General features: G+C 33.9%; 1 protein-coding gene across 2 annotated transcripts in view; it reads left to right on the plus strand.

The window, feature by feature from the left end:
* AMY2B (amylase alpha 2B) overlaps nt 1–18,849 on the plus strand; it is a 56,231-nt gene extending 37,382 nt beyond the window's left edge. The window contains exons 1-11 of one of the 2 annotated variants that reach the window (XM_027606819.1): nt 2,084–2,246; nt 10,322–10,529; nt 10,847–10,993; nt 11,826–12,023; nt 12,655–12,885; nt 13,868–14,001; nt 14,782–14,904; nt 15,004–15,103; nt 16,992–17,110; nt 17,213–17,338; nt 18,604–18,849. In XM_027606819.1, coding sequence (XP_027462620.1) covers nt 10,362–10,529; nt 10,847–10,993; nt 11,826–12,023; nt 12,655–12,885; nt 13,868–14,001; nt 14,782–14,904; nt 15,004–15,103; nt 16,992–17,110; nt 17,213–17,338; nt 18,604–18,793 — 1,536 coding nt within the window. In that variant the 5' untranslated portion in view covers nt 2,084–2,246; nt 10,322–10,361 and the 3' untranslated portion in view covers nt 18,794–18,849. Of the gene's footprint in view, nt 1–2,083; nt 2,247–10,321; nt 10,530–10,846; nt 10,994–11,825; nt 12,024–12,654; nt 12,886–13,867; nt 14,002–14,781; nt 14,905–15,003; nt 15,104–16,991; nt 17,111–17,212; nt 17,339–18,603 lie in introns of those variants that run through there. The other variant, XM_027606825.1, reaches the window with a different exon arrangement.
* The last annotated feature ends 879 nt before the right edge of the window (nt 18,850–19,728 follow it).

A 19,728-nucleotide genomic window follows, 5' to 3' on the forward strand; every position in this document is an offset into this window, starting at 1 on the left:
TCTCTCAAATAAATAAATAAAATCTTAAAAAAAATAAAGTATTTCCTTGTTGATCTTTTGCTTAGATGATCTGTCCATTTCAGTGAGGGGGATGTTAAAGTCCCCCACTATTATTTTATTGTTGTCAATGTGTTTCTTTGCTTTTGTTATTAATTTCCTTATATAATTGTCTGCTTCCATGTTAGGGGCATAGATATTTATAATTGTTAGATCTTCTTGTTGGATAGACCCTTTAAGTAGGATATAGTGTCCTTCCTCATCTCTTATTACAGTCTTTGGTTTAAAATCTAATTTGTCTGATATAAGGATTGCCACCCCATGGCTCCAACTTTTAAAAAAAAAGATGAAAATAATACATTAATGGTGGATTTTTTTTTTATGAAACTGAATTTCATGACTTTCATATGAAAATATGTTTTTATACAATTTTTAAAAAAATTCTAGTGATTAGTTAGACCTCAAAATCTGGAAACCATTGGACTAGCTTATTCCAGTAGTCTCTTTCAGTATTAATGTTCTTTGATCTTATTGTTTATTCTTTTTTCCTACATCCCAAGAGAAAGGAAATGTCAAAAAGAATGTCTAAGAATCAAAGAGCTTAAGGGAACTTAATTGTTGTATCAATCAGGATAGAATCGGTGATGCCACAATAACAAAAACCCTGAATTCTCAGTGTCTTAACAATAGCCAAGTTTATTTCTCATGTTTACCTTAGATCAAGGAGACTCTTCATATTAGTCCCTTTATGATCTGTCACTGAAACTTCATTTCGATACATGCTAACAATCACAGAGGCCCCAGAGTAAAACATATTACTTCTGCTTTTATTTCATTACCAAAGCAAATGACATGGACATTCCCAAATTGAACAGGACAACATGTATATTTCACCTGCAGGGAGGAGCACTGAATATTTATGAATAATAATACGTTCTGTGGGTGTGAGATCAGGAATAAAAACTGTAACAGACAGGGGTGCCTGGGTGGTTTAGTTGGTTAAGCAGCTGACTCTTGATTTTGGCTCAGGTCATAATCTGAGGGTCCTGAGATCAAGCACCATGTCAGGCTCTGCACTGAGTGTGAAGCCTGCTTAAGATTCTCTCTCTCCCTCTCACTCTGCCTTTCATGCTCATGCTCTCTCTCCAAAACAAACAAACAAAACCCACATTGTAACAGAGAAATACTAATTTTGTTTAGTGTAAAAATTTGAAAAACAGGAAATATGAGATGAATACTTACTACTTTTGCAATTTTCTAAATATTAATATTAGCTAAACAGAAATTTCCAAATTCTAAAATATCTTCACATTAGAGTATTTGATTTTCTTTACAACTCAGTGGTGGAGACTGATAAGCCTGAGTAGTGGCTAAGAACTCACTATAGAGTTAAACTGCTTGGTTTTGAATTTCAGTCTCAGCAATTACTGAAATTTGACCGTGGACAAATGACCTTACTTAATGTGCTTCAGTTCCCTTCTTTTAAAACTGGGTATAATCATAGTTCTATCTTGTATTTATGTTTATGTGATGAATCAAAGTGATAATATACTGAAATGACACATAGTAACACTCAATTCATATTCTTAGCTGTTTTAGTTATTTTTGTATTTTTATCATATTTATCAATAATACTATTACCCCCCATTTTCCAACTGAGACCTAAATGCAATCTACAGTCTTGGGTTTCTCTAACGTTCACATAGTAGATGGCAAAGCTCAGATTCAAAATTAGATTTTTGGTTTAGAGGCTTGTTTACATCCTAGTCACACTTATTTAATTTGACACAATCATTTTAATCTATGTCTTTAAGGTTATTTTATCAAAAAAATTATTTGCAGATTGCTATAGATAGTTCAGGAGAAAAAAAGATGAATTGAGATTGGGAGAGGATACTGAGAAAGAGAAAGGAAGAAAGCAAAGAGAAAGAAAGCAAACAACCAAGGTCCAGTGTAATTAGGAGAGGTGGTGGGGCAGCAAACTGAGCAGAGAGAAGACAGTGGTTTCTTAAGGAATCAGGAGTGATAGTGGCCAATCAAGAATCATTGTAGAGCTCACATGAGACTTTTTTTTTTTTTTTTACAAATTAGGTTCAGAGAATTAGACTCTAATAGGACTATAAAGTCCTAAATTCAGCATTTTTTTTCCTCACTGAAGAGAAGCAAAACAAGAACTGTGTGATTTTTGTTATTTTATAATTGAAAAGACTGATGTGGATTTGAGTTTGCTGATTTAAAGAAATGATGTGGTAAGTTATTTTAATGTTTTATGAATATCATGTAGTCCCTACCCCCCACTTTTTGTCTTGAAATAAATGGTTTCTGTCATATGATTTGATATTGTTCAGAGTTTCACAATCTATTCTAGGTTTCTTGACAACTCAAGTTTCAGGTTCCAGTGGCACAAAATGTACTATTTATGCTCTTTGGGTTTGAAGTGTGTCTGAGCTGTGGCTCAAAATGTTTCTCTCATTTAAGAAATTTGGTAGGCAAACTTGATTATATTTGCCTCTTTTCTCTAACCTTCACATGTGATTCATTATCTTGAGCTCAGTTTCATTTTCCTGTTTTTCTTTTTTTTGGTGGGGATAGAGAGCTTATGGGAGACAGTTTTGAGAAATTTGTACATGATTCAATGTAAAATTTAGAGGAATTACACTTTTTTCAGTAAGACAAACCACTAACTTGATCAAATACTGTAGTAATAATACTACCTGAAGCGCTAGAATATTGAAAACTATGAAAATAGAAAAAAAAAACAGTTGGAGATAAATAAAAGTGACAAAATAAGCATAGATGTGACATTTAAGGGATTTCCATTGAAATGCTTAATGATACTTTAATTAAAAAACGTGTTAAAAGATATTTAACTATGAGGTATCTAGGCTAATAACTATAAATGATAAGAGTAGATGACTTGTTTCTTCTTGGTTAATGTTAATTTATTTACATGTTAAGAAATACACTACTATCTGCCTGAGAGGTGAGGCTGCTTTGGATAGGGGGAAAGAACATTGTCATAGCTAATACTTATATAGGTAACTGACATTTATATAAGTAGGAAGAAAGCTATACAAATAGATACTAGTTTTTTTTACTACTACTTTTTACCTAGCATTTTAATAGAGCTCCTTTATTCTATTTATGACGTGGTATGATTTCAGTAGAATTTAAGCTGAATCACTAAATTTATGGTATTTCATGTATTAAGAGAAATCCTGGATTTATTCTAGAGCCTTTCCCCTATGATATCATTTATATTGTGGACATTAAATAAAATAACAAATATCTCAATAGTGATTGAGGAAAAGAATACTTGAGAACATCAGAAACTAGCAAACTTATGGAGAAGTCTAAGTTAATAGTATTTTTTTCTTCTTAACATTGTATATGTTTTATTGGCACTTCAAATATAAATACTTCTTAAGGAGGATTGCTTTTTACCAAATGTCCTAGTTCGTATTTTTAAGGAACTCCCAATACATCTCATTTGACATGTTGTAGTAGCCCTTAAAGCTTTAAAATAGAAGGAAATTTCCTCTTTGTAAGATAATCCAAGCAATATGAGATGTGGACAATAGAGCACTGATATTAGTATTAATAACTGTGAATATCTTCTCTGAGGAGAACAATTTTAGGAAATCCATAATGGGAATTAAACATAACAACTATTTCAAGTTCTTATTTTTTGTTTTGTTATTTTTAAAAAAATATTTATTTATTTGAGAGAAAGAGAGCTCGAGCTGGGGGAGGGACTGAGGGAGAGGGAGAATCAAGCTCCCCACTGAACAGGGAGCCCGATGACCTGAACTGAAGGCAAATGCTTAACTGACTGAGCCACCCAGGTGCCCCTTTTTTGTTTTGTTATTGATATCAAAGATGTCAAGGATTTGTTTGCAGATTTTACTTCACAAGATATAAATATGCTTTAGTTGTTGGTGTTTTTTTTAAGGATTTTATTTATTTATTTGACAGAGAGAAAGAGTGAGTACAGGCAAGGAGAGCAGCAGGCAGAGGCAGAGGGAGAAGCATTCTCCCCACTGAGGGGGGAGCCCAATGTGGGACTTGATCCCAGGACCCTGAGATCATGACCTGAGCTGAAGGCAGAAGCTTAACCGACTGAGCCACCCAGGCGCCCTGTTTTAGTTGTTTTAATGCCTCTGCTATGGAGTTTATAGCTCTTTAGATTGATTGAGATGAAAATTAAGATTAAATGAGAAAATCTATGACAATGACTGACCCTTGATAGAAGATTATTGTATAATGTATACATCCACCTATGCTGTGATGCTAGTAAGATTTCTCAGCTTATGTCTGCAAGTTATCCGTTATTTTAATAACATCCTAAAATACATGTGAAACACTATTAAAAACATTTCAGAGTTAATTGATGCAGCGATGAGAAGTTATTTCAAAATCAACAGGTGATCTCCTAGAAGCTCTAAAGAGGTTAAAACAAAAAAAGAGGAGAAGAAAAAAAAAGTGTGGAAAAAAGAGCAGATGGAAAACATTGCTAGTTCCTTCTTATCACTATCTATTCCTGTGGCGGGGGGAGCAGAAAGTATTATTAGAATTTGGAAAGAGTGGAATGGAAAGAGAGAATGTCCAAGTGACTATAAATGAAAGTGGAAAGAGAGCATAAGTTTAGAGCAGTTTGAATAGTACCAGCAATAAAAATAAAACAGTAATAACAACATTACAGAGACCAGATATATTGGGTTTTTAATGTATCATGCACTGGGGTAACAGCTTTATTGGTGTTAATTCACTCAATCATTATGACAACATTATGAGGTACATAGTCCTTTTTCTAGTTCATAAACTTAAAAGAGATTATTTAAAAAAAAAAAAAGATTGTTTTCCAGGGTCACACAGATAATAAATGACAAGGTCAGGATTTGAACTGTAGTTTATCTAACTCCTAAGGTCATTTTCTTAACATTTGGAAGCTTAAGTACAAAGTTCAGACCATGCTCTTATCTAATTCTCAACTCTTTATCACCATCAGCCTTATATCATCCACTGTCTAGTCAGCCTTCATCTCTTTTTTCTCATTTGAATATTCATCTACATCCAGTTAGTCTATTGTCCTCCTTGCAAATTTTCCTTCCTATTTGTTTTTGAAAACCTTTCTCTGGTGCCTGGGTGGCTCAGTTGGTTAAGCATCTGCCTTGGGCTCAGGTCATGATCCCAAGGTCCTGGGATTGAGCCCCGTGTCAGGCTCCCTGCTCAGCGGGGAGTCTGCTTTTCCCTCTGCCCCTTCCCCCTGCTCCTGTGCACTCCCTCTCTCTCTCTGGCTTTCTCTCTTGCTTCCGCTCTCTGCCTGAAATAAATAAATAAAATCTTTTTTAAAAAAAGAGGTCAAAGGAAACTGGGGAAATTAATGTTAATAAATTTTATTTAGCCTAATGCATCACAAAATATTATTTCATATTATAAATGACATAAAATTAATTTTTACATTAATTTTTAATACTAATTCTTCACAATTTGGAGTATATTTTACACTTATAGCACATCTGTGTTCAGACTAATATTTCAGGATCTCAGTCACCAAATATTGCCTGTGGCTACCGTATTGGACATTACACCTCTAGAACTCTATGATGAATATTGGTGTGTAATACAGAGAATGTTAATTTGTTGTAGGACCTGTTATCAAATCACTGGCTCTATTTACCATATGAACCTGGACAATTTATTCAGTTTGTCTGGCTTTAGTTCCTTCATGTGTACAAAGGTTTTACAAAGATTAGATTATATCACATAATTTCTGACAGTGTTTGTTTACTTTGAAAAATCATTGAAGACATAACCCAAGTTATGCCAGTGTCTTGTACAGTGCCTGGAATATAGAGTCTTTTTTTTTTTTTTAGACTTTATTTATTTATTTTGACAGAGAGAGAGAGAGAGAGAGAGAGAGTACAAGCAGGGGGAGGGGCAAAAGTAGAGGGAGAAGCTGGCTCCCTGCTGAGGAAGGAGCCCAATGTGGGACTTGATCCCAGGACCCTGGGATCATGACAAAGGCAGACGCTTAACGACTGAGCCACCCAGGTGTCCCTGGAATTTAGTCTTATGTTACAACAATTTATTGATCACATAAGCCATTATGCTTTTTGTTTTGCTAGTGCCTAAGAATATTAGGAAGTCTACTTTTAAGAAGTTTGGTACAGAATGATGAACATGTAAATCCTTAGTTATTTGCAATATATTTACAATATAAATCAAATACAGCTTAATAATGTCATATAAGTTAAAAAGCTCTCAGAGGAATTATTAACTATGCCTGGGAATATCAGGATAAGCTTTGAAAGATGTTGCTTCAACTGCATCTGGAAGGAAGCATAGTTACTAAGTCCACAAGGATGTTGGAAGGTGATCCTAGAAAGACGGAAAATACTTGGAAAATCATGGAGCAATGAAATTGCTTGTGAAATATGAGGGAATTTTAGTTTGGCAATGGGTAAGTGTTAGGGCCTGTACGTTTGTATCTCCTTTCCCCCAAAATTTACATGTTGAAACCCTAACTCCCAGTGCAATGGTATAAGGCTGTGGGGTCTTTGAGAAGTAATTGGGTTTAGATGAAGTCATGAGAGTGGAACCCCATGATGGATCAGTTTCCTTATAAGAAGAGAAAAAGACTGGAGCTCTCTCTGTTCTCCACCATATAAAGATAAGAAAAAAATGGCTATCTGTGAACCTGGAAGGGGGCTCTCACCAGACACTGGAACTGCCGACATTTTGATTTCAGGCTTCCCAGCCTCCAGATCTATGACAAATAAATATTTGTTGTTTAAGCCACCCAGTCTATGATGATCATGTTTTAACAACTTGAACTGACTAAGAAAGTAGGACAAATTGTGTTTACGTGGTGGGTTAGAAAAAGGACCAAAGGAGAGCATTAGGGTTCATAGAGGAATAGTTAAGGACCAAAGTGTTCTACATAACCCTTCCCTAAAACTGGTACTTACTTGTTTTTCCTCATCTTAATGAATGGTATCACCAAATACCTTTCTGTAATTTTTCTCTTTCCCTCATTCTTCAGCTCTAATCTATCCATAAACCTTTTGCCTTTCTATCTCTGAAACATAGCCTGTCAGTGCCCTTAGTCTGAGCCACTCATCTCTTTCCTAGACCACCAAAAAAGTCTAACTGATTTCCTTACCTCTACTTTTGTCTTCATATAATCCAATTTCTTCATGACAGCAAGAGTGATCTTCTTTTAAAGTATACCAAAGTTTCTTAGCTCTGCTTTTTACAGACTCAAAAGCTCTCTCATTATATTCTACAAGGTCCTACATGATCTGGCCTAATAGACCTCATATCATTTTACCCTTCATTTTATTACACATTGTTTAGCTACACTGTTGTTTTGTTTTGTTTCTTAATTTTTTTTTAATATCACTTGGGTTTTTCCTTTCCGTGGGCTTTTTCTGTTGTACTTTCCTCTAGATTGCTCTCTCATCTTCAAATGACTGGCTCCTTCTAATCCTTCAAATCCTAGCTGAAAATCATTTCCACAGAGAAATCCTCCTGACTATCCAGTTTAAAATACCTTGATGACAAAGTCACTTGCTATTTTATTATGTTAATTCATACTAGTTCTTATTGATATCTTCAATTGTTTTATTATTATTATATTATTATTTATTCATATATTTCCTTTTTTTCTTTATTTTACCAAATTTTTATATAAATTTTAGTTAACATATAGTGCAATATTGGCTTCAGGAGTAGAATTAAGTGGTTTGTCACTTACATACAACCCCCAGTGCTCATCATAAAAAGTGCGCTCCTTTATGCCCATCATCCATCTTGCACATCCCACACCCATCTCCCTCCCTCCACCCTCACTTTGTTCTCTATTGTTAAGAGTCTCTTATAGTTTGTTTCCCTCTCCCCTCTTCCCCCCATATGTTCATCTGTTTTATTTCTTTTTTAAAAAATTTATTATTTTTAAAGATTTTATTTATTTGAGAGAGAGAGAGAGTGCAGATCTAGAGAAAGAGCGTGAACCCAAGTGAGTGGCAGAGGGAGAGGGACAAACAGACTTCCCGCTGAGCAGGGAACCCCCCCCACCCCCCGCAAATGGGAGACTCCATCCCGGGCCTGGAATCATGACCTGGACTGAAGGCAGACGCTTAACTGACTGAGCCACCTAGGCACCCCATCTGTTTTATTTCTTAAATTCCAAATATGAGTGAAATCATATGATATTTGTCTTTCTCTGACTGACTTATTTTGCTTAGCATAATAAACTCTAGGTCCATCCATGTTGTTGCAAGTGGCAAGATTTCATTTTTTTTATTTTAAATTCAAATTAGTTAATATATACTGTAGTATTGGTTTCATGATTAGAATTTAGTGATTCATCACTTACATATAACACCCAGTGCTCATCCTAACAAGTGTTCTCTTTAATACCCATCTACCATTTAGCCCATCCCCCACCCAATTCCCCTCCAGCCACTCTCAGTTTGTTCTTTTACCTATACAGTCCCTTATGGATTGCCTCCCTTTCTGTTTTTATCTTATTTTTCCTTTTTTAAATTATGTTCAGTTAGCCAACATATAGTACATAGTTTTTGATATAGTGTTCAATGATTCATTAGTTGTGTACAACACCCAGTGCTCATCACAACACGTGCCCTCCTTAATACCCATCACCCGGTTACCCCATTACCCCACTCCCCTCCCCCCTGTAACCCTAAGTTTGTTTCCCAGAGTCTGGAGTCTCTCATGGTTTATCTCCCTCTCTAATTTTTTCCATTCAGTTTTCCCTCCCTTCCCCTATGGTCCTCTGCACTATTCCTCATGTTCCACATATGAGTGAATCCATATGATAATTGTCTTTCTCTGCTTGACTTATTTCACTTAGCATAATACATTCTAGTTCCATCCACATTGTTGCAAATGGCAAGATTTCATTCTTTTTTATGGCTAATATTCCATTATAAATAAATAAATGTACACACACACACACACACACACACACACACATACACACTACTTCTTTATCCATTCATCAATTGATGGACATTTGGGCTTTTTCCATAGTTTGGCTATTGTTAATAATGCTACTATCAACATCGGGGTTCATGTACCCCTTTGAATCTGTATTTTTGTATCCTTTGGGTAAATACCTAGTAGTGCAATTGCTGGATCATAAGGTAGTTCTATTTTTAATTTTTTGAGGAATTCCATACTGTTTTCCCATAGTAGTTGCAGCTGTTTTTTTATTATGTTATGTTAATCACTATATATTACATCATTAGTTTTTGATGTAGTGTTCCATGATTCATTGTTTGCATATAACACCCAGTGCTCCTCTTTTTATTCCCACCAACAGTGTAAGAGGGTTCCCCTTTCTCCACCTCTTTGCCAACACCTGTTGTTTCTTGTGTTAATTTTAGCCATTCTGACAGGTGTGAGGTGATAGCTCATTATAGTTTTGATTTGTATTTCCCTGATGGTGAGTGACGTTGAGCATTCATATGTTTTCTTTCCACAGTAGAATGCAAATTCTTTGAGAATAAGAATCCTGTCTTATTCATCACTGTATCTCGAATATCATCCACATGCTTAAGCAAAAAGCAGTATTCAGTTAATGCTTGTTGGATTAATGGATTAAGTTTTCCCCACCTGTACTGTTCTCTTTTATAGGTTTTTACTTACATTAAGAAGGAAATGGGATTGAATTCATGACTGTAGTGTCCTATCAGGTATAAGAGATATTTAGCTAAAAGGAGAAAAAAACAAAACATTCTACTGCTGTAGCCATTGCATTAAACACATGATTTGATGGATGTGGGGAAAGGTCTGTTTCCTCAATTCATGGGCATTCACATTCCAAATAATTTCTTAAATCTTAATGCAGAAATTTAAATAACTAAAAATAAGGGGTGGGTGGTGTAAAAACAGAACTGAATTGAATATCCTATTTCTTTTTGAAATTGAAATGTTATAATGTTTGTAGATAGATAGTTAAGGCAATGTTCTGACTATAAGTTCAGTTGGCTTTCATTGTGATTTTCCTTCTGTTAGTGAAGGACTTCAGAGATAAAACCTAATCCTAATTAAATAATACATGATTAAGGATTCTTTATGTATAAACTGCCAGATGTTTAAAAAGGTTAATATTCCCTCAATAAGGAAAACATTAAGTTCTAAAAGGTCATTTAGATTGTTTTCCTGGCAGGTTGTTTATAGATATTCTTCACCTGTTAATATTATTATTGATAATCATTTTCTGATTATGAATAAACACTTTATGCTGTATGTATTTATTCATGTTAACATTTACTTAGTAGAATGTTTCTTACAGGAATATAAATAGGAAAGAATGCTGACAACTTCAAAGCAAAATGAAGTTCTTCCTATTGCTTTCAGTCATTGGGATCTGCTGGGCTCAGTATGCCCCAAACACCAAATCTGGACGGACATCTATTGTCCATCTGTTTGAGTGGCGCTGGAATGACATTGCTCTTGAATGTGAGCAATACCTAGCTCCAAAAGGATTCGGAGGGGTTCAGGTGGGTATTGTTCATAGTATAAACTGCAGTTTTCTATGCTTATAGTAAAGGGTATTGTGATCTGTATCTGTGAAGCTGGAACATTTTACTGAGGAAGAAAAAAGTTTAGTATTGTTGGCAACTTTATGTTTTGTTTCTGATATAATCTTTCAGCAGGACATTTCCAATATGCTGTTAATATTTTCATGTGGTTGTTAAAAATGTAAGTGTATATGCAAAGATTCAGAAATTATTTTAGATTATTGATTAGTTTTGAGAGTATCCAATGATGTAAAGTAACCCATAATTTGATACTTATTATGATTTTTTATTTGTAGATCTCTCCACCCAGTGAAAATGTTGTGATTCATAACCCTTCAAGACCTTGGTGGGAAAGATACCAACCAATTAGCTACAAGATATGCACAAGATCAGGAAATGAAGATGAATTCAAAGACATGGTGACTAGATGTAACAATGTTGGTGTAAGTGAATTAAAAGTTTCCTTTAAAAATATTTTAAAAAATAATTTCTCTCTCCTCTCTCCTGTTCCTTTTGAGCAGAAATTTTTCCATATTTATTTTTTATTTTACTTTATACTTAAGCTATAGCTAAAAATTATTACCTATGTTCAGCTTTTGTAAATTTTTGTATACGTGCTCTTTGTCTACTAAAGAAATTTAAGTCAAGGTTTAAAGTTGAACTTACTTATAAAGCAAGTATCAACTTTTAGCCCTATAACTATACACGTTTTCTGGGGAATCCCATACACATTTGTGGGGAATTGGAAATTCCAGTTGCAATATTGCTGTAATTTTTATGTAACTTGTATTTTTACCTATAATTTCTGGGTCTTCTTTCCCATGGGGTTTTTGATGGTAAATAATTATATTCTTTTTGACGAGGAGCATGAGAGACAATATTTACCTTCAGACGCTTAGTAGATAATAGAGGCTAGCTGCTTCTTTCTTAGGATGATGCATGGAAATTTCAAAGACCACTACTCTCTCCTGTCTCAGCTGATTCTTACCTCCCCACCCCAAAAAGGCTGTTTGCATTTTTTCATAGTTATGGTAGTTTTAGTTCTATCAGTTTATCATATATGTAGGTATTTTACCAAGACGGTAGAATGCAGATTGGTATTCAGTTCACAATGATTTCCCTTCACGCTTGACTTTTGGTTTGCTAAGAAAATAAGCTAAAAAATAACAAAGACCTATTTTGGAGTGTGATTAACATACCATAAACTTTAGTTAATAATACTATAGATTTCTACCTCTCTGTAAGTCAAACTGAAATAGAAACTTTGTTTTTCAGGTCCATATTTATGTGGATGCTGTAATTAATCATATGTGTGGGAATAGTGTGAGTGCGGGAACCAGCAGTGCTTGTGGAAGTTACTTCAACCCTGGAAATAGAAATTTTCCAGCAGTCCCATTCTCTGGTTGGGATTTTAATGATCGTAAATGTAAAAGTAAAAGTGGAGACATTGAGAGCTATAATGATCCTTATCAGGTAATTAAAGAAAAAAAACCACAGTGATCTGAATAAAGAGATATCTGTTCCTTTAATTATCTACATGTAGTTTATTGATCTTCATTTTATTTATTTTTTTTAAAGATTTTATTTATTTATTTGACAGAGACACAGCGAGAGAGGGAACACAAGCAGGGGGAGTGGGAGAGGGAGAAGCAGGCTTCCCGCTGAGCAGGGAGCCTGATGCTATGTGGGGCTGCATCCCAGGACCCTGGGATCATAACCTGAGCCAGAAGGCAGACGCTTAACTGACTGAGCCACCCGGGCACCCCGATCTTCATTTTAAATACTGGCCTGGATTCCTAAGGAAAATAGGATTCCAACTGTGACTATTTAAAATAAGAAACGCAAATCAATATTTAAAACATTTTTCCCAGTTTGATTTGTTCCAGTCAGAAAAGCTCATCTACTTTATTTTTTACATACTCCATTTTTATACTAGAAAATATTTCCGAGGTATATCCATACTAGAATGTCAGTATTTCCAGTTCCCAATGCAAAGAAGACACTACAGAAATATCTGTTAATGAATAGATGAATGCATAATCAAATGGATTCTCAGGTAAAGGCAATGTTTTGTGTATCAATCACAAATTTTTTACCGCAATAGGTCAGAGACTGTCGTCTGGTTGGTCTTCTTGATCTTGCACTGGAGAAAGATTATGTGCGTTCCAGGGTTGCTGAATATCTGAACCGCCTCATTGACATTGGTGTAGCAGGGTTCAGAATTGATGCTTCTAAACACATGTGGCCTGGAGACATAAAGGCAGTTTTGGATAAACTGCATAATCTAAATACAAGGTGGTTCTCTGAAGGAAGTAAACCTTTCATTTACCAGGAGGTACATTAATCCATATATGTATCTATATTTCATGTGTATATGAAATAATATCATATAATTCATTATAAAATAAGTGATAGATTTAATTAAAACAATTTCTGTTGTTTAAGGGTTGAATAAATCATTTATATAGAAGAGTTTTCATGAACCCTCTTTTGTTGAGACAGTATCTAACATCTAACTCTTTATCACAAGAGATTTTATGGAAGTGCAGAGGATTTATTTAGGCTGCAAACATCTGTGTCATTTGCCATCTCCCCAAGACAGATAATATTATAGTGGTTTTCTTGACCCAGTCGTCTTTCTGAGTTTAAATCTTGGCTATAGCACTATTAGCTGTGTCACACAGGCAAACTGATTTCTTTTTTTTTTTTTGAAAATTTTATTTATTTGAGAGACAGAGAATGAGAGAGAGAGAGCACATGAGAGGGGGGAGGGTCAGAGGGCGAAGCAGACTCCCTGCTGAGCAGAGAGCCCGATGTGGGACTCAATCCAGGGACTCCAGGATCATGACCTGAGCCGAAGGCAGTCGCTTAACCAACTGAGCCACCCAGGCGCCAACACAGGCAAACTGATTAACCTCTATATGCAACATTTTTTTTCATATGAAGATAAAGGATGATGATAATAGTTATGTCTTTGTCTAAATATTAATAAGTTGATATTTGTCAAGCACTTAGAAATGTTGTGAACCAGATATCAAGTGCTATAGAAATGCAAGCCATTGTTATTATCATTTATGTGCAAGACTAAAGTTAGGTCAACATTCTTGCAGGACAACAGATCACCTTGTTATCGTGTTATTTTTAATATTGTAGCATATAATTTAGCACAAAAAAAGAATCTTGCTTTAAGGAAAACCATTTGAGGTATTTCAAATAATATAAATAGTTTCAAGCCATTTTCTGTATAATGTTAACTTGCTGGTTAAAAGCCTCTGAAGTTCTTATTTAAAATGATATTTTCCCTATATTTCTACTAGGTAATTGATCTGGGCGGTGAGCCAATTAAAAGCAAGGAGTACTTTGGAAATGGCCGTGTGACAGAATTCAAGTATGGTGCAAAACTAGGCACAGTTCTGCGCAAGTGGAATGGAGAGAAGATGGCTTACTTAAAGTAAATGAAATATGATTTGTCTTTTAAATTATTTCACAGATGTATTCGTCTTATTATCCCAATCTGAGTTATCTTAGGAACTTATTTAAAGCTTTTAAGGATTCAGTTACTGGTAGTAAGGGTTATAGTCTTTCAAGTTCCAATTTATCATCTTTATTATTAAGAATGTCAATCGTGAGGATATTGAGAAACCCAAAACACACTCTAGAGACTTTATGTATTATATAACTATACTAGATTTGACTAATGTTTGTATATAATATGTGAAGACCACATTATTATTAAAATGATTATATCATTTATGAAGTACTCACAACATGGCTATTTTTTATTTACTTATATTTATTTACATATTTTACATCAAATATTTACATATATTATTAACTTTTTTCAAATATTAGAATATTCATAATATAACAATACAAGATTGAAACCTACTTTTAACCCAGTTTTCCATTCTGTATGATATCATATGGATATTAATCATTCTGAAGTTTTATCTAAATTATAATGTACTGAAATCTCTAAAATGACTTTTTTATAACAAAAATCGTATAACTGTAACATGAATGTAATACAAGTAATTCATACATATATACATACAAGGAATGTATATCTATATATAGTTTGTATATATTTTTTAAAAACTCCTAGAGAATAATCATTTTAATTAGAGAATTTCATTTAGGCCTGCCATACCAAAAGAAATACACCTTTAGTTTACCCTAAAGCTATTGCAAAAGAATACATATGTTTGTGTGTGTATATGTGTTTTAATAGGAACTGGGGAGAAGGATGGGGTTTCATGCCTTCTGATAGAGCACTTGTCTTTGTGGATAACCATGACAGTCAGCGAGGACATGGAGCTGGAGGAGCATCTATTCTTACATTCTGGGACTCTAGGTAGGAAATAAAGTCCCCCCCCCTTTTTTTTTTACCTACCTTTTAATGATGCTAAAAATACTGTTTTCTTCTCTGCTGATATCATTTTGTAACCTTCAGACTGTACAAAATGGGAGTTGGATTTATGCTTGCTCATCCATATGGATTTACACGAGTAATGTCAAGCTTCCGTTGGCCAAGATATTTTGTAAATGGACAAGTAAGTTTTGGTATTATCAAAATATCTTTTTCTCAAGAAAGGGAAGGCAGTTTTGTTGTGATTGTGCATGATGCTATTATATTTACTATTTATCAAATATTGAAGTGTAAACCTGATATAGGACACTTTTAGTAAAGCAATAGATATTAAGAATTAAAATTCATGGTCTCTATTGTCAGAGTATGCAAGCTATATCAGAAATATGACAAACACACCTTCACCCCAAAGAAGCACTTAAAAATAAGGATATAGTAAGTAAAATATGTACTTTTCGTAAGTGCCTACTTCATGGGGTTGATATAAGGAGAAGTTAACAGTTGTAAAGAACTTAAAATAGCACCTGCCCATAATATGAACAATATATTTTTTAAATATTTTGGAAAAGAAGTTGTATGGAATGCAAAGAAATTATTCAGTTGAACTGGGGTTAAATAGGGAAAGTATCTTATAAGTGGAAGGAAAATATATGTATTAAAGAAGAGAAACTTGCAGACTATTTTGGGAAAGGGAAAGATAAGAAAAATATTTGGGGTAATGTATGGGATATTGAGTAGCAGTTTTAAAAAGAAATTGAGAAATAAAATTATGAATGTATTTGCAAAGTTAGTGGAAAGTTTTTTTTTTTTTTAAACTGAAGATTTCAGATAATCATTATACAGCAACTTCATACCTAAAGTAAAAAACACTTCACTACAAACCAGGCTGATATTTACCTGGTTTCTTCCCTTTTTTTTTTTTTTTCTATGACTATTGTTAAAAGTGCCGATCAGAAAAGCTCAAAATTAAAACTTTGATCAATTTGGTAAAGAATATTGTGATGTATTGATTAGCACATTTATCCAGAAGGAAGAATGAGAGAAATGAATGCTTATTTAGAAATGAATGCAATTATCATACTCAAGGCATTTTCACATACATTATTTAATTTTTATAGCAACTAAACAATATCCCCATTTTACAGAAGAAGAAACTTAGGCACAGAGAAGATATGTATATTAACTGTTTTCTTTTTTTTTCTATTTTCTTTTTTTTATTAATTTTTTATTGTTATGTTAATCACCATATATTACATCATTAGTTTTTGGTGCAGTGTTCCATGTATCATATGACCTCACTGATATGAGGAATTCTTAATCTCAGGAAAGAAACTGAGTGTTATTGGAGTGGTTGGGGGTGGGAGGGATGGGGTGGCTGGGTGATAGACATTGGGGAGGGTATGTGCTACGGTGAGCGCTGTGAATTGTGCAAGACTGTTGAATCACAGTTCTGTACTTCTGAAACAAATAACGCAACATATTTTAAGAAAAAAGAAAAAGAAGAAGATAACAGGAGAGGAAGAAAAAGGGAGTATGTCAGAGGGGGAGACGAACCATGAGAGATGATGGACTCTGAAAAACAAACTGAGGGTTCTAGAGGGGAGGGGGGTAGGGGGATGGGTTAGCCTGGTGATGGGTATTTGAGGAGGGCACGTTCTGCATGGAGCACTGGGTGTTATGAACAAACAATGAATCATGGAACACTGCACCAAAAACTAATGATGTAATATATGGGGATTAACATAACAATAAAAAAAAAAATAAAAAAATAAAATATACACAAGGAAAAAAAAAAAAAAAAGAATTCCATGGCAATTCCTTGGAAAGAAAATGAAAGGGCAAAAAAAATCTTACCTTTAAAATATGGCACTAGAGAATGAAAAATTGGGGAGAAAATGGTGAGGACTTGGTAAAAGGCTTTAAAAATACTGAGGGAGTTAGATTCTACATAAAGACAATGTAGAGACACAAGACAGACTGGGTTTGGTGTACTGGAGAGGAAAGAGACAAATACATGAAATGTTAAAAATCGGAGCTTTTTCAGTTTTTTTCTTTTTTTCTCTTTACTTAAGGATGTTAATGATTGGATTGGGCCACCAAATGATAATGGGGTAATTAAAGAAGTTACTATTAATCCAGACACTACTTGTGGTAATGATTGGGTCTGTGAACATCGATGGCGTCAAATAAGGTGGACATTCTTATTTAGAGACATCCTCTAATAACATTCTTAACATTTTATTTTAAACTGTTAATGTATTCATCAGCATTTTATGTGGTATTTTATTTTTAGGAACATGGTTATGTTCCGTAATGTAGTTGATGGCCAACCTTTTACAAACTGGTGGGATAATGGTAGCAACCAAGTAGCTTTTGGAAGAGGAAATAGAGGATTCATTGTCTTTAACAATGATGACTGGTAAGTAGATATCAATTAGAGATAACATTTTATACTAATATATTCTTGGTTTACTATTTTCTTGCACATTTACTTTTTTTGTATCGGAAAAATCCTTTAGTCAGTGGATTAAGAAACCACAGAAATCAGAAAAAAAATGATGATGGCTTTTATTCTTCTGATCTCTTCTTTATAAGGGCTTTCTGTTCTAGATAGAATTATGTTATATGCATTCTTGCATTTCATGTACAGGTATGAGGCACACACATAAGCTCACATATACACCCCACACAAAATACACAAAGTAGTTAATATAAAGGTTGTGAAATCACTAGAAGAATTGTCTTATAGCCACCCTTCCCTTTTTAAATAATGGAAAAATATTGCCTCAATATTGAAGTACATCTTTTTAGCTCTTTTTTTGTTAAGTATTCTTGTATCTGTTTTGTCTTCTTTTTTCACTTCCCTGTCTCTCTGATAAATAATATATATTTTTAAAGCATCTGTATAAAGAACTTGTATCTTATGGTTGGTCAGTGATTCACATCAGGAGATTTTCAAGTTTTAGTTCTGAGACTTCTTCTTACCTTCATTGGTTATACTTACATCCTCTGCTTCTAGTATATTGATTCCCTGATATATAGAACTATGACTTAGAAGATGTCTTTGAAAGCAGTTGAAATGTCTCTGTTCCAAGGCCAACTTTCACTCATGCTTAGCTCATTTTAGCCTACATTATATTTTACTGACAAAAAGATAAATCAAATATATCTCTTTCTTGCCAAAAGAAGCTATGGCTAATCCTTTAATTTCTGTCTTTTAGATGGGAGAAGCAAGATAAATTTAGGAGACAGCTTTATATTTAAAACCATGTATCTCTTCATAAAATGCTAGATTATTTTTATTTCCAGCCCAAATTCATTTTCTTCTCTTGTGAAAAAGATTTTTGCAGAAATAATCAAATTTAAATTACTGAAAATAATTAGTATTTGCTTACATTTAGATGGGGAAAATTTTAAATATTTATGTTTACCAAAGGAAGTACTTTTATCTAAGGGTGACAAGTCACTAAAATCTTTAGTGATATTCCTCAGCCATAATTTTGTGATAATACTCACTGCTGACTAGGAAATTGCTAAGTCTTCTGTAAGATTACTTTTAGTCCTGGAAAACTGTTCACATCTACTGGAGAGGTCTTTGGCACAAAGTTAAGCTTTTAGAGATAGTCTGAATTCTTGCTTTTTATTGTGCTGAATTCAAGTTAAATCTTAAATTTTATTTTACAGGACATTATCTTTAACTTTGCAAACTGGTCTTCCTGCTGGCACATATTGTGATGTTATTTCTGGAGATAAAATTAATGGCAACTGTACAGGAATTAAAATCTCTGTTTCTGGGGATGGAAGTGCTCATTTTTCCATTAGTAACTCTGCTGAAGATCCGTTTATTGCAATTCATGCTGAATCTAAATTATAAAATTTGAAATAAATAAATACACATACTCACAGAAATAACCAAGTGCATTTCTTTTCATGTGTGCATGTGTATGTGTGTGTATTCTTACAGTTCATTAATTTTTGGTAAAAGCTATAAGTGATCAACTTGAAAAAACTCAGAAAAGCATAAAAATCACATATAATTATATAATTATAAGATAGCTACAATTAACACTATATTATATTTTAGAAGACTCATGATGACTTGTCAAAGGAATGTTTAAGAATTCAGAGAGGCATCTTAACAAATATGTTTCTTGCCATTAACACCATTTCCCAGTATGCATTTATGTATCTCTTCCATCAAGTGTTTCTAATAATTAGTTAGGGATAGCTGATTTAATTATTCCCATACAAAGTTAGAGCATTTGAGTGACTTCAACTTATGAAAGCACTTTTACAATTAATAAGTTAAAAAATAAACTTGAATTATGCAAGGTGTAAGTCTCAAGTATATGGAACTCAGGAATCTCCTACTTTCTCTATTTTTCTCTTTCTGTTTGTAATGTCTTTAACTTGATGTAGATGTATGGTTTTTTGGTTCCATTTCTTACCCCCCATATGGATGGATGTAACTATTTAGGACTTTTATTACACCATATGTTCTGGATTTTCTTCCTGATCCTCTAGCTATTTATTTTCCTTCACCTTGACTTTAAATGTGGAATTTGGTAAGGATCTCATCTATGTTTTATAAGTCTCAGTTGTTTTTCTTATGCTTGAGTGATAAAATAAAAGCCATAATTTGGAAACTCCCTCTTCTTTTCACCTGTAAATTTATCTGTAATTATTCTTATCCTTATTATTATTATTATTATTATTATTATTTTGAGAGAGAGAGAGCAAGAGGGGTGGGGGAGAGGGAGAGAGAGAATCTTAAGCAGACTCCAAGCTCAGCATGGAGCCTCACGTGGG

This window comes from Zalophus californianus, chromosome 4 (genome assembly GCF_009762305.2).
Source record: "Zalophus californianus isolate mZalCal1 chromosome 4, mZalCal1.pri.v2, whole genome shotgun sequence".
NCBI classification, from domain to species: Eukaryota; Metazoa; Chordata; class Mammalia; order Carnivora; family Otariidae; genus Zalophus; species Zalophus californianus.